This window comes from Mercenaria mercenaria, chromosome 7, assembly GCF_021730395.1.
Source record: "Mercenaria mercenaria strain notata chromosome 7, MADL_Memer_1, whole genome shotgun sequence".
Lineage (NCBI taxonomy): Eukaryota > Metazoa > Mollusca > Bivalvia > Venerida > Veneridae > Mercenaria > Mercenaria mercenaria.
The window spans coordinates 16,593,788-16,608,456 of record NC_069367.1 but is presented as its reverse complement, the minus strand read 5'-3'; the positions used below and the strand labels follow the sequence as shown (position 1 = coordinate 16,608,456).

Sequence of the window (14,669 nt, the reverse complement as noted above, 5' to 3'; positions counted from 1 at the left end):
CAATGATTACTAAACAACCACAAAATTAAAATTACATCTGCAAATACAGGTGCTAGAGTAAAGAAATTTGCTGTGACGGGCGTATATTGTGACATTCTGGCACTCTTGTTTATTCTTATGAAAAGTGTTGAAAACCTGGTTTCGTGGCATTGCCGCGTTTCTTGTTTCATTTGGATTAATGTACACTGCAAAATATATACCATTTTTTAACCCCATACCCCAATTTAAAAGTGTCAAAAACTTCACCAAAGCATTTTATAGTGTGTCACTTCAAATGGCATTTGCGAAAAAATGAAGTCATAGACCTCATAGTTAACTTCAAATAAGTTAGAATTTTGAAAAAATGTGGTTTCAAAAAAAGTTATTCATAGGAAAAAAATGACCGCAGACCAGTCTACTACCTTAAGTATTGTTTCTTTATCCATGGAACAGTGGAATTTACATGTAGGTCATTCTTCAAGCAAGAAACTAAGTACTTTTGATGCCAACAATGTACAATTTCTGGACGAAATCAGTGATCAATCGAGTTTTTTGCTATAATTCTACCTGTCATCAGATTAACACATTATATACAAATCATGTTTAGCCTCCAATAAAATGTAAATATATATACCTTCAAAGCAAATCAGTCACTTTAAAATGCTGTTTTTCAACTTTTAGCTGTCAGTTTATTGTTTTGATCACTCGCAAGAGGAAGAGGGGGAATACAGTCGTTTATAGGGTGTGTTAATTAAAACTCTGGAAGCCACAGTTGAAATGCTTGAACGCCTAGATAATAATGTTGTTGGAGGAAACGATGTAGCTGAAACAAAAAGGTTTTTTTTTTCTGATCTTACACAACATGTTTCTGGAGAAATGCTCACACTTGCTGATGGCGACTTCCTAGACAAAAACCATAGTAACTGTTGTGTTTTGCTTCACGGCCTTAGTTTAGGCACAATTACCTTTTTAGCTCACCTGAGCACAAAGTGCTTAAAGGTGAGCTTTTATGATCGCCCTGTGTCCGTCGCCCGTCGTCGTCCATCCGTCTTCAACAATTTGGCTGTTAACACTCTAGAGGTCACAACTTTGGCCCAATCTTAATGAAACTTGGTCATTGAAATCTTGGACGAGTTCGATATTGGGTCATCTCAGGTCAAAAACTAGGTCACCAGGTCAGATCTAAGGAAAAGCTTGTTAACACTCTAGAGGTCACAATTTTGGCCCAATCTTAATGAAACTTGGTCGAAATATTACTCTTAATAAAATCTTGGAGGAGTTTGATATTGGGTCATCTGGGGTCAAAAACTAGGTTGATCTTGATGATCTATAGGTCAAGTTCAAATCTGGGTCAGGTGGGATCAAAAACTAGGGCATCGGGTTAAATCAAAGGAAAAGCTAGTTAACAATTTAGAGATCACATTTATGACCATGTCTTTATGAAACTTGGTCAGAATGTTAATCTTGATGATCTTCAGGTCAATAGGTCAGGTGAGCGATACAGGGCCTTCATGGCCCTCTTGTTCAATTTTGTATATGAATAATTTTCTAGCAAGTATCTTTAAAACGGTTTACAAACGTTTTAAATGAGTAAAGGTACAATTTGTTTTTGCAGCTCCCGTTGACGAAACATCTTTAGTCCACTTGCGATGAGCCTGGCAGTCGCAAAAATGGTTGTTGGGTGTATGTGCGTGCGTATGGCCGATTTTGCCTTGACAACTGTTTTGACATGCATGGATTTATCATTTTTATATCTGTCATCAAAAAACCGCAAGCTCAAATTCCAGGTCCCTATCTCGTAAGTCAAGGTCACTCTTGGACCACCTCGAAAGCCTAGTGATATAGTGACGGCTTCGAGAGCGGGATCCTTGGCCGAGTCATACCAAAGACGTGAAAAATGCGGTGCTCTTGTTATTTTCAAGTGGCAAAAATGTTTGCCTCAATAAAACGAAGAGGCATATCCAAACCTTCGACCCTATCTCAGGTCAACGTCACACTTAGAGGTCAAAGGTCATTTTAGATTTTGTCAGTACCATACCTATGACATATACGAAGCAGCCTTTGTTTTCTTTGGCAGAAGTATTTGTCTCAATAAAACACATGCGCCCATCCCAATTCCCATAGCTCGAAGTCAAGGTCACACTTGGGGGCCAAAGGTTATTTGAGAGCTTGTCCGGACTGTAACTTTCGCACACATGGAACAGGCAGAAATGTTTGCCACAATAAGACAAAGTCTAGGCACATGTCTTTAAAGGTCAAGGTCATTTCAGAGCTTTAATGTGGCATGAACTGTTTTAGTTGATGCAACTTGCCATGTAGGTAAGACTGGTTGCACACTAGCGTCCACAAGCGAGAGATCAGAGTTCCAGGAATATTATAGATTTTTCTCTTATAGACGATACCATGTTTAGTACATTTGTAATTTAGTTACTTTCAGTCATCCGATGACACTATAGATACTGTTTATACTCGTCCAAATATTAGTCTAAAAAATCTTGGATTTTTTTTTGTACGGCATTTCTTGATATGATCTCATTACAAGCTGATTATGTATTGTACATTCGCTGAATATGAAAACAGACAAAGAGATTAACAAGAGGGCCATGATGACCCTGGATCGCTATCCTGAGTAATATAAGCTACAGGTTTCAAATGTCAAACTGATGCTAAAATATTAGAAACTATGTCACAATTATGGTCACTGAAAGTCAGTTTTAAGATAGGAATGCAAAACTGTAAATGTCATCCAAATTTCCAGTCTATATCTAAAATAACAACAAGAAAATAGGTCAGTAGGTCACATTCATTGTCACTGAAATTCAGTTTAAAGATCAGTCTGCAAAACTGTGCATGTCATCCAAATTTCAAAGCTGTATATTAAAATAAACAAGAAAGTACATCAGTAGGTCACATTCATGGTCACTAAAAGTCAGTTTAAAGATTGGTATGCAACACTGTGCATGTCATCCAAATTTCAAGACTGTATCTTAACAACAAGAAATAGGTCAGTAGGTCACATTCCACATGACCCAGATTCGAACTTGACCTAAAGGTCATCAAGGTTAACATTCTGACCATGTTTCATTAAGATATGGTCATAAATGTGGCCTATAGTGTTAACTAGCCTTTCCTTAGATTTGACCTGGTGACCTAGTATTTGGCCCTACATGACCCAGACCCAGATGACAGATAGATCATTGAGATTAACATTTTGACTAAGTTTCATGAAGATACAATCATTAATGTGGCCTCTACAGTGTTAACTAGCTTTTCCTTTGATTTGACCAGGTGACCTAGGTTTTCACCCCAAATAACCCAGATTTGAAACTGACCTAAAGATCATCAAGATGAACATTCTAACCAAGTTTCATGAAGATATTGTCATAATAAGCTTTTCCTTTGATTTGACTTGGTGACCTATGTTTTCACCAAATATGACTAAGATTTGAACTTGACTTAAAAATAATCAAAAGTAACATTCTGACCAAGTTTAATTGACATATTAACAAAAATGTAGCCTTTAGAGTTTAACAAGCTTTTCCTTTGATTTGACCCGATGACCTAGTTTTTGACCCTACCTGACCTAGATTTAAACTTGACCTAAAAATCAAGATCAACATTTTGACCAAATTTCATTCAGATATGATCATGAATGTGGCCTCTATAGTGTTAACTAGATTTTCCTTTGATTTGAAATGGTGGCCTAGCTTTAGACATCCCACGACTCAGATAAGAACTTGTCCTAAAGATCATCAAGATTAACATTCTGATCAATTTTCATAAAGATAAAGTCTTAAATGTGGCCTCTAGAGTTTTAACAAGCTTTTCCTTTGATTTGACCTTGTGACCTAGATTTTGACCCCACCTGACCCAGATTTGATCTTTACCTAAACATCATCAAGACCAAAATCTGACCACATTTCATTAAGATATGATCATGAATGTGGCCTCTATAGAATTAACTAGCTTTTCCTTTGATTTGACCTGGTGGCCTAGTTTTTGACCCAACAAGAGGGGAGTAACGTACCCCTCCAATACCTCAAATTTTGGACCTAAAATGCACCAGAAGCCACAATTTTATGCCTGTATTTCAAATATTTCCAAGGGAGAGCCCCCTGACCCCATCCCCCTAATATTAGGGTTGTACACCCAACAATAAATGCACCTTAGGATACCATTTTATACTTGTATTAAAAAAAAATCAAGACTGGTGGCCTCCACCCAGTCAAAAATTTCTGGATCCGGAATCAGGTGATCATGATCACCATGTGATCAGGTGTTTATAATTGGGAGTAAGTGGGGTTATCAATCTGAAGGCGGAGTTATTTTATATTTGCCGTTCTTCGTTTCCTGTAAGGTAGATCTATCTGCAATACAGAGAGATTTTATCGCTTATTATTCTTATATTAGAACATTGTAAAAGTTGAATAAAAATATTATCTTATTTCTCCGAAATAGCTTCATGCAATAATTAACAGCACCTTCGTGTAAAAAAGAACAAAGGCACGAGCTTATTTAGATATAGATCTAGATCTATATGCCAGCGTTGTCTCGTTGTACAAAAGGGGTGCAAAATTATGACGAAACCCCATTCCGGCCCTCCAAAACGTCAGTGAACATTGACTGGTACCGTTTTGTGTACCTTTTTGCACGGAGGTGAGTGGCTATTCACTCCTGGGGATCTGCTACGTGAACATGTTACGGTTTGCATGTGACAAATTATAATGTGGTCTAATATAATGACATGTACAACACCATTGCAACAAGACAAGCAACAAATGTATATGATTCTTGGTCCAGGCTGAAATACGCACCTTTTTACGTATTGTAAAACAATGAAAAATGCTGTTAGCCTTTTCTGGAAATGCGGTTTTGAAAAATGTAAAACCTCGAGCAGTTTTTATTATAGGAGTCCAGAAATAAGAGCTTTGAATAACGGCTTTCACATTATTTTCAGTGTAATATCTCGATAACCAACCATATAGATCTACCAGTAGGCGTGCCTTAAATATAATGCATGCATGCCACTGACCAGAGTTGGCCTGATGTAAATAAGACTTAGTGTTGAGAGTAATTAAACGAACCTATCTCAATGTTTATCGATTCTTGTGTACAGCAGTTACCAAGGGTGGATGTGTAACCCAAATGTGTGAACACGTGATCATTGCTTATATGTGTAATTGAGAAGACAGGTGACATAATTACTTCGAGTTTCATTTTTCATGCTTTATCTAGAGTCTACATATCGAAATTTCGGCTTGGCATGTATAACCGGTATTCATGAGGTTAATGTTACTAGATCTAGATATATCTATGTTTGTATAGACTATAATTTTATGTTTTTGATTAGGTCTTCCCGCCAGGTTTGTATGATCTGAATTTCTGATGATGATATATAATTTTGAGTAGATCCGGAGCTATGTTTGTTTATTTCTAGGTACAGAAGAGGCTCCAGTTCCAGAACGCTTCCCAAGTTCTGCAGCATGCCAAGTGTGGAGTATTAGTAATTATGTGGTGTGGGAGACATATTGATTTACACCTGTGTCTGTCTGTCTGTGTCTGTCACAAATCTTGTCTGCATTCAAGGTCAAACATTTCTCATACGATCATCACCAAACCACAGGTGCCCGTCCAGTCTTGGTGCCCATATGGGTGCAACCCCCTCAAAAAACAAAAAAAAAAACACTGTTTTAAGGCATCGCCTACAGTGGCGGCCATTTGACTCAAAATTTTACATGCACATTTTCATAAAAATAAAAGATGACTAAGTGGTAACAATAAAGTCAATAAATTTGTCATAATTATGTTTTAAATATCTATGTGAACATATGCAAGTAAAAGGATGTGCATTTCACTACCTGTATTATGCCTTTATTTGATATTTTTCTATGACAAAATTTTGCAATTTTACGTGCAGTCAAACTCAATATATATTCAATACATTTCAAAGATAATTACAGCCAATTGTAAAGCAGACCGTGAAGAATAAAGTCTTCAGAAATTATTTTGAAATTTTACCTGATTACTGAATTATACACAAAAATCCCAACACCATCAATTTATCCAATTTGTGTTATCTGTTCACACATAATTTACATGTATATAAACAGGTGATATTATAGGATTATGTATAGGTTTACCTGGCTACCTGTGGTCAGTAATGCATGTACAAACAACATTTTAAATTGAATTTACATGGGGTTGACTTTTTGTGTCTAATGCAATAACCAGGAACAATTTCGGCAAAAATCCATAAGAGTTTGCAGTATACATATTGTACTACGAAATTAACTAAATTTTGTCTTTGTAATATTTTCTATATTAGAGTTTGACTGCACATAAAATTTCAATATTTTGGGGTAAACTTTCGGTCTAAACGAGACTCAAACATTTTACAAGCAGCATATGTACTATAAATCATCATATGCTTCTTATGTTGATGATAATTTGACCAGCTGTTAAGGCTTTAGTGCAATTTTCAAGAGAAAAATACTCGGCCTGAAAATATGAACTGACACTGAGTTGTGACTGCGGCGATGCCTTAAGCCTAAAACGAAAAAAAAAAAATTTTTTTGAAAATTTTTTTCCCCATTATATACTCTTATATGGAAAAGGTGCTTGTGTTGCCGTAACGCTATGGAGGTTTACTAGGACACGCTGTGGAACAACCAAAATGTCCAGTTCAGTAACAGCTGAGGCTACCTTAATTTTTTTTTTCCGTTTTAGGCTTAAAACAGTGTTTTTAATTTTTTTTTCTTCTTTTTGGAGGGTGCGGCACCCATATGGGCACCAAGACTGGATGGGCAACTGTGCACCAAACTTGAACAAAATGTGTTTGACCATTAACCAAAAAAAAATTTGTCAAGTTTAATGCACTTGTTTCTGTGGGCTTGACATGAACATTTTTATTACATAAGCATCTGCACTAAAAATTATTATATAAATGATCCAACTTTGTACTTAAGCCTTAGGTAGAAACAAGCGAATGGTCATGAGCATTTAAAAACGTGTTTACCCTCACCTTGCTAGCTGGCAAAAAATCTATAATATATATCTCTTCAATATATGAGCAAACCTCGCTCTCTTTCCCAGGCTCATCTAACCCCTTCTCCACTCGTGCACACCTCACCCAACACCCTGCAACACACCAGTCAGCCTGTACCCCTGTCCACCCCACCAGCCTCCACCCATGCACACAGCAATGACCAGCCCATTATACATTATAGCAAACGTCCTCAGATTTTGTACATGCATGTATTTTATGTGTACCCTCAGTCTATATTGTTTTGACTATCTTGTAGCCTAGTGGTATAGTGCTCACTTGAGTGTGGGAGGTTGTGGGTTCACTTGTAAGCCCCTGCAATAGCATTTTAAGGAAGTTATAAGCCACAGCAGAAACATTTTAAGGAAAGGTCTAAGCGCATGCAATAGCATTTTAAGAAAGGTATAAGCCACAGCAATAACATTTTAAGGAATGTGTTAGCCACTACAACAGAATTTTAAGGAAGGTTTAAGCCCCTGCAATAGCATTTTAAGGAATGTGTAAACCACTGCAGTAGCATTTTGAGAACCGTGTAAGCCCCTGCAATAGCATTTTAAGAACGGTGTAAGCCACTGCAATAGCATTTTAAGGAAAGACGTAAGCCCCTGCCATAGCATTTTAAAGAAGATGTAAGCCCCTGCAATAGCATTTCAAGAAAGGTTAAGCCACTGCGAAAGCATTGTAAGAAAGGTGTAAGCCACTGCACTAACATTTTAAGGAAAGATTTAAGCCACTGCAATAGCATTTTAAGAAAGGCGTAAGCCACTGCAATAGCATTTTAAGAAAGGTATAAGCCACTGCAATATCATTTTAAGGAATGTGTAAGCCACTGCAATAGAATTTTAAGGAAGATGTAAGCCCCTGAAATAGCATTTTAAGAAAGGTTAAGCCACTTTGATAGCATTTTAAGAAAGGTATTGTAACGTTTTAGTGCCACACAAATCCCGTCGGTGAAAAGCTAGCTCATCACCAAAGGTGATTTATCGCTCTTATATACTGTCGTCTTACTCCAATGACAATTGACAGGTTTACAAATTTGCATATTAATGGAATTTCTTCCCTTTATGCATTCAGTAATCGTGACATTACTTTCCCCTCCGAGAAATCTCGTCCCAAGATTTGGCCTAGGAAATTCATGGGTAAGGCAACTCCAGTCCGGCAGTTGACTTCATCCCACCGCTGCCACCAATTGTAACGTTTTAGTGCCACACAAATCCCGTCGGTGAAAAGCTAGCTCATCACCAAAGGTGATTTATCGCTCTTATATACTGTCATCTTACTCCAATGACAATTGACAGGTTTACAAATTTGCATATTAATGGAATTACTTCCCTTTATGCATTCAGTAATCGTTACATTATAAGCCTATGCACTAACATTTAAGGAAAGGTGTAAGCCACTGCAATAGAGTTTTAAGGAAGATGTAAGCCCCTGCAATAGCATTTTAAGGAAAAATTTAAGCCACTGCAATAACATATTAAGAAAGGTGGTAGCCTCTGCAATAGATTTTTAAGGAAAGTTATAAGCCACTGCAATAGAATTTTAAGGAAGATGTAAGCCCCTGCAATAGCATTTTAAGAAAGGTGTAAGCCACTGCAATAGTATTTTAAGAAAGGTATAAGCCACTACAATAACATTTTAAGGAAGGTGTAAGCCACTGCAATAGAATTTTAAGGAAGGTGTAAGCCACTACAATAGCATTTTAAGAAAGGTGTAAGTCACTGCAATAGCATTTTAAGAAAGGTGTAAGCCACTGCAATAGAATTTTAAGGAAGGTGTAAGCCACTGCAATAGAATTTTAAGGAAGGTGTAAGCCACTGCAATAGCATTTTAAGAAAGGTGTAAGCCGCTGCAATAGTATTTTAAGAAAGGTGTAAGCCACTGCAATAGAATTTTAAGGAATGTGTAAGCCACTGCAATAGCATTTTAAGAAAGGTATAAGCCACAGCAGTAGCATTTTAAGGAATGTGTAAGCCACTGTAATAGTATTTTAAGGAAGATATAAGTCCATGCAATAGCATTCTAAGGAAGTTGCCACTGCAATCACACTTTAATGATGGTGTAACAGTAAGCCACTGCAATAGCATTTTAAGGAAGGTGCAACTGCAATCACAGTTTAAGGAAGGTGCCACTGCAATTGCATTTTAAGGAAGGTGCCACTGCAATAGCATTTTAAGGAAGGTGTAAGCCACTGCAATCACATGTTAAGGAAGGTGCCACTGCAATTGTATTTTAAGGAAGGTGTAAGCCACTGCAATCACCTGTTAAGGAAGGTGCCACTGCAATCACAGTTTAATGATGGTGTAACAGTAAGCCACTGCAATAGCATTTTAAGGAAGGTGTAAGCTTGTCACACTTTAACGAATGAGTCAGCCACTGATGCATTATAAGGAAGTGTCAGTCAATGCTTATACACCTTAATCACCATAATGTTTAAACTTAAGGAAATACTTGACAGCAACTAAAATTCCATATTTACTTCACAGCTAGGGATGATGGTTAGAGTTTTTCCCAAACTTATCTGTAGAAGTGTGGGCACCAAGTATATAATACATTTACTTTAAGAATGGTGTCTGCCAGTAAGTTTTTGCCTCTAAATAACAAAATACAGGTACTACCTTATCATTTATTTGGTCAGCTCTTGCAGCCAGGTGGTTTAAGCAAAATCCGATTTAAACAAAATCTGCAGTTGGTCAGTTTATGTATCTGACAACTGATTCCAGGTTAAAAGTTGGTTGTTACTTCTTGCATTTAGAAAATATCTCCTCTGTTAGGGATATGGTAGGATAAGGCAAAGAAGTACTGGCTGAATGTTTCAAAAAACTACCGTATCACCACATTTTAAGGGTAGTTTCGGCCAAGGGGCTCATGTATTTTTGGACTAAATTTCATTTGGATAGGGATGATAAGGTAGGGTAAGATTTTTCTGCCACTGTTACTGTGTGAAAGTGTACTGTGTGATAGTGTTTTTAAACAGTCAATCCTCAAAACAAGACGTCTTTAGGTACTACCATATCATTTAATGTGACCAACTACTGTAGCCAGGCCGTTTACTTACACGCTAACATAAAAAAATTGGGGGTTGCATTTGGTTACATCATTTAGGAGATTAGATGGTTTCATTCATTGATTTTTGACAAAATATCGGGGTTCTCCCCAGAATATCATGCAGATGGTGTGTGCTAGTTAGGTGACTATTACCTTTGAAGATATTTGATCATTTATAAATAATTTTGTCAGCACTGTTACTGGCAAAGAGATTATAGTAAACAGGTGTTGTATCTGTCAAAGGCGACAAATTATAGGAATATAACTGTTCAAGTTCCATATTTAAATGGTTTAAATTTTATGTTAAAAACAGATGTTCAAATAGATGATTGCATTCAAAAATATGATTTTAATGAAAGTTTATGCTATAAATTTGTTAATCAGTGAACATTTGGCAAATATTTAATAAAAAATGATCAAAAATGGGATTTAACAAGAAATTACTGTATTTTGATATAATATTATGTTCAGATAGATCGTAAACAAAGACTTTATGAATCTTCAGGTCATACTACTACCAGAAAATTTAATTCTAGGTATATAATAATATATATTGCTACAAGGTTGGTTATTCCATTGAATTTAGGAACCTGGGGAGAACAATATTGTTGCTAGGGTAATGCTACTAGTAATTAAAGCCAATTATTTAAATAGGGTAATTGGCTACAGGTTAAGATTGAAATTGAACTATCACTTGCTGCATTTATTATCCCCTATCGAAGGTGGATGAATATAGACTTGGTGTTGTCTGTCTGGCTGTTTGTTCATTCATCCGTCTGTCCTTGCGAGTATGCCTCCGAAGTTCAGTTAGTATTTTTGAATTACCTAGAATCAACAAACCTCAAATAGTTATTGATTAACTAATAACAGTATTATCCCCATTCACCCAGTGAAATGCAGAGATTTTCCCCTTAATTTGATAAGAGATAGGGATTTAATTTTGACTATCTAAGTAACCTATTGATATTTTTCATGAAACTTTATACAAGTGTAGCTAATGATATGGCAGGGTACATGCACAACTTATATTAGTAACTTCAGAGTGATTGCCCATTACTTGTATTACAGTCAGTTAATTCCCACATAACATTTTTAGCTCATCTGATTTTTTGAAAAAAAATGATGAGTTATTGTCATCACTTGAGCGGTTGTCGGCGTCGGCGTCGGCGTCGGCGTCTGCGTCGGCGTTGCCTGGTTAAGTTTTATGTTTAGGTCAGCTTTTCTCCTAAACTATCAAAGCTATTGCTTTGAAACTTGGAATACTTGTTCACCCTCATAAGCTGACCCTGTATAGCAAGAAACATAACTCCATCTTGCTTTTTGCAAGATTTATGGCCCCTTTTGTACTTAGAAAATATCAGATTTCTTGGTTAAGTTTTATGTTTAGGTCAACTTTTCTCCTAAACTATCAAAGCTATTGCTTTGAAACTTGGAATACTTGTTCACCATCATAAGCAGACCCTGTACATCAAGAAACATAACTCCATCTTGCTTTTTGCAAGAATTATTGCCCCTTTTGGACTTAGAAAATCAGTTTTCTTGGTTAAGTTTTATGTTTAGGTCAGCTTTTATCCTAAACTATCAAAGTTATTGCTTTAAAACTTGCAACACTTGTTCACCATCATAAGCTGACCCTGTACAGCAAGAAACATAACTCCATCCTGCTTTTTGCAAGATTTATGGCCCCTTTTGGACTTAGAAAATATCAGATTTCTTGGTTAAGTTTTATGTTTAGGTCAACTTTTTCTCTTAAACTATCAAAGCTATTGCTTTGAAACTTGCAACACTTGTTCACCATCATAAGCTGACCCTGTATAGCAAGCAACATAACTCCATCCTGCTTTTTGCAATAATTATTGCCCCTTTTGGACTTAGAAAATCATTTTCTTGGTTGAGTATTATGTTTAAGTTGACTTTTCTCATAAACTATCAAAGCTATTGCTTTAAAACTTGCAACAGTTTTTCACCATCATAAGTAGACACTGTACATCAAGAAACATAACTCTATCCTGCTTTTTGCAAGAATGATTGCCCATTTTATACTTAGAAAATCATGGGTAGGACAATATTTCTATTACACAAAAAAAATCAGATGAGCGTCAGCACCCGCAAGGCGGTGCTCTTGTTTAGTAATCCTTTAATGGATCTTTATTAAATTTAATACACTATAGGATAGTTGTGCATAAACATCTTTTGTAAGGATCTCTTCACTAAATGCAGAGTTATTGCCCTTTAATTGTTTTGAAATTCCCACAAAACAGAGTAACACAATCACAATGTTGGATCTTCATGAAACTTAATACTAAATGTATATAGATCACTGATAAGCTAGTGGTGCATACACAGATTTGGTCAGGATTTCTTCAATATTGAATTGTTTTATATTTCAAAGTATAGTCCTGTCATTCACAAAACAACCCATTTGGTGGGGGATATAAATTTGCTTCTTTTGTTAGGGATATGGTAGAATAAGGCAAATGTTTTAATTCTGGCTACTGGTTTTATAAAAGCTACCATATCACCACATCTTAAGGGCAGTTTCGGCCACATGCATTTATTTTTGGACAAAATTTCAACATGATATGGTAGATTTCTTAGGAAGATGCCTCAATTAAGGACAACTTTGTTTATTGTTTAAAGGATTCTTCTTTATGCATGGAAGGATTTTGATGTATCTTGGCACAATTGATCACCATCATGAGACAAAGTGTCATGTGCAAGAACCAGGTCTCTAGGTCTAAGGTCATGGTCACATATGAGAATGAAATTTTCTTGTATGGCCTTTAAGTGGGTTGATGGATGTTTCTACCTTACATCCAGGTCACCCATGACGCTTATTTTAGGTCAAGGTCAATAGGTCAAATGTCAAGCTACTGTCACCATATTTGAATGGTATGTGCAGTTCTGTAACAAAAACTTTTCTTCTAATAAGCTCTATCTATGGGTGTATTTTGCGACTATGACACCCTTGTCACTAATAAATTTTTTTAAATTGTAAAACAAATTGAAAAATGAAAATCTTAAAAATATATAACATTTTGTCTATGATTATTGGGTTTGTACCAATAATGATGTTTATCAATGGTTTACGGGCTGATACCAGTATATAGATTTATGGGATGCCATTGAAGGGGGAAATATTTTTTTATTACATTAAATTTTGAACATGTTGGTAGAGTTCCTACATTAAGATTCTGATATAATATTTTTGGCTCTTCCTACATTTTTTTATGTATGAATGAGATTGGATGAGTGAATTCCTACCTGCGGAGAAGAGGATGCTGCTGTGAAAGAGGAACTTGGTGGAGGGTTTGACATTGACTGTACCATTGAGGGCTTCAAGATATCTGTTTAAGCCCAACTGTCAAACTTGACTGTTCAAAGATACCACCATATTATATTTTCAGTCTACAGTGTAGCCAATTGAGCCATTCAAGTTTGGAGAAAATCCTCAAATCAGAAGTTTAATGGAAAACAAATTTACTTGTGGTTATAATATTCTTCTGCATATAAGGTATAGGTTCAAATCATTGTAGATTTTTCATAATTATATTAGTTGTTAGGACTGTAGTGGTGTAGGTCAGTTGATTTGGAACTGGCTGATGGTTAAAATGGAAGTTAAACTATCAGTTCTTGCAGATTTAAGAGTGACATGGTAGGATAAGCAAAGGAGCTACAGGTTTCAGAACTACCATGTTACCATATTTTAAGGACAGTTTTGGCCGGGTCATCCGTTGTACAATTTTTGTATTCTGTGCTCCAGCCAACCCATCAATTTTTCACTATCCAAGTTTTTCATTTGACATGATAATGAAAGTGACAAATATATTTTCTTGTACAAATTTTAATCTCTTTAGTTGATACATCCAGTTTTAGTTTGGAAAGTTTAAAAAACAAACAAGTAAGAATTGCTTTAATACTGATAAGCATAGGAGCACAGAGAGTTAAACAATTTTTGAAGGATGGCTGTATGTATTTTTGGACTAAATTTCAACAGATAAGGTTGATATGGTGGAATAAAATAAGGTGTCAGCCATTGATCATTTTTTAAAATGGCAGTTTGTGTCAATTTATATCTAAAAGATTTGTAATGAAATTTATGTTAAATTCTTTTTCACTTCTAAAGCACTAGGTCAGAATTTTCTTGTAAGACTTGTATGAAATATCTTGTAAAGCACAGTGATTGAATGTTAATGAATTATCTGTAATTCATCATGTAAAGCCTAGTGTTTGAAATTCTCCAGCACCACTGTCAAACTTGACTGTTTAAAGATAGCTACCATATCATATTTCAGTCTCTAGCGTAGCCGCCCCATGTAGTTCTGGGACATTCTGTGTATGAAAAAAATTGGAACCTCAGTCTTACCCTTGCATGATTGTAAGAGGCGACTAAGAGGGTCTGAATACTTGGTTTTGCTGAAACTCTGTGATTCCAGTAGGTATAAAAGTTTTGATTTAATATCTCATGTTTTTATTTTTATGTAAATGAGATGTGAAACCAAAATTTTTAGTCCTGTAATCTGTACTGTGTTGGTGCACTAACATGAGCAATTCAAGTTTAAAGAAAATCCTCAACTCAGAAGTTTAATGGAAAACAAGT

General features: G+C 35.9%; 1 protein-coding gene across 1 annotated transcript in view; it reads left to right on the top strand.

Annotated features, from left to right (window-relative positions):
- LOC123554834 (methanethiol oxidase-like) overlaps positions 1-2,519 on the top strand; it is a 136,292-nt gene extending 133,773 nt beyond the window's left edge. The window contains exon 6 of the mRNA XM_053547700.1: positions 2,487-2,519. Within this exon, the coding sequence (XP_053403675.1) occupies positions 2,487-2,504 (18 nt within the window). The 3' untranslated portion in view covers positions 2,505-2,519. The remainder of the gene's footprint in view (positions 1-2,486) is intronic.
- Positions 2,520-14,669: the final 12,150 nt, after the last annotated feature.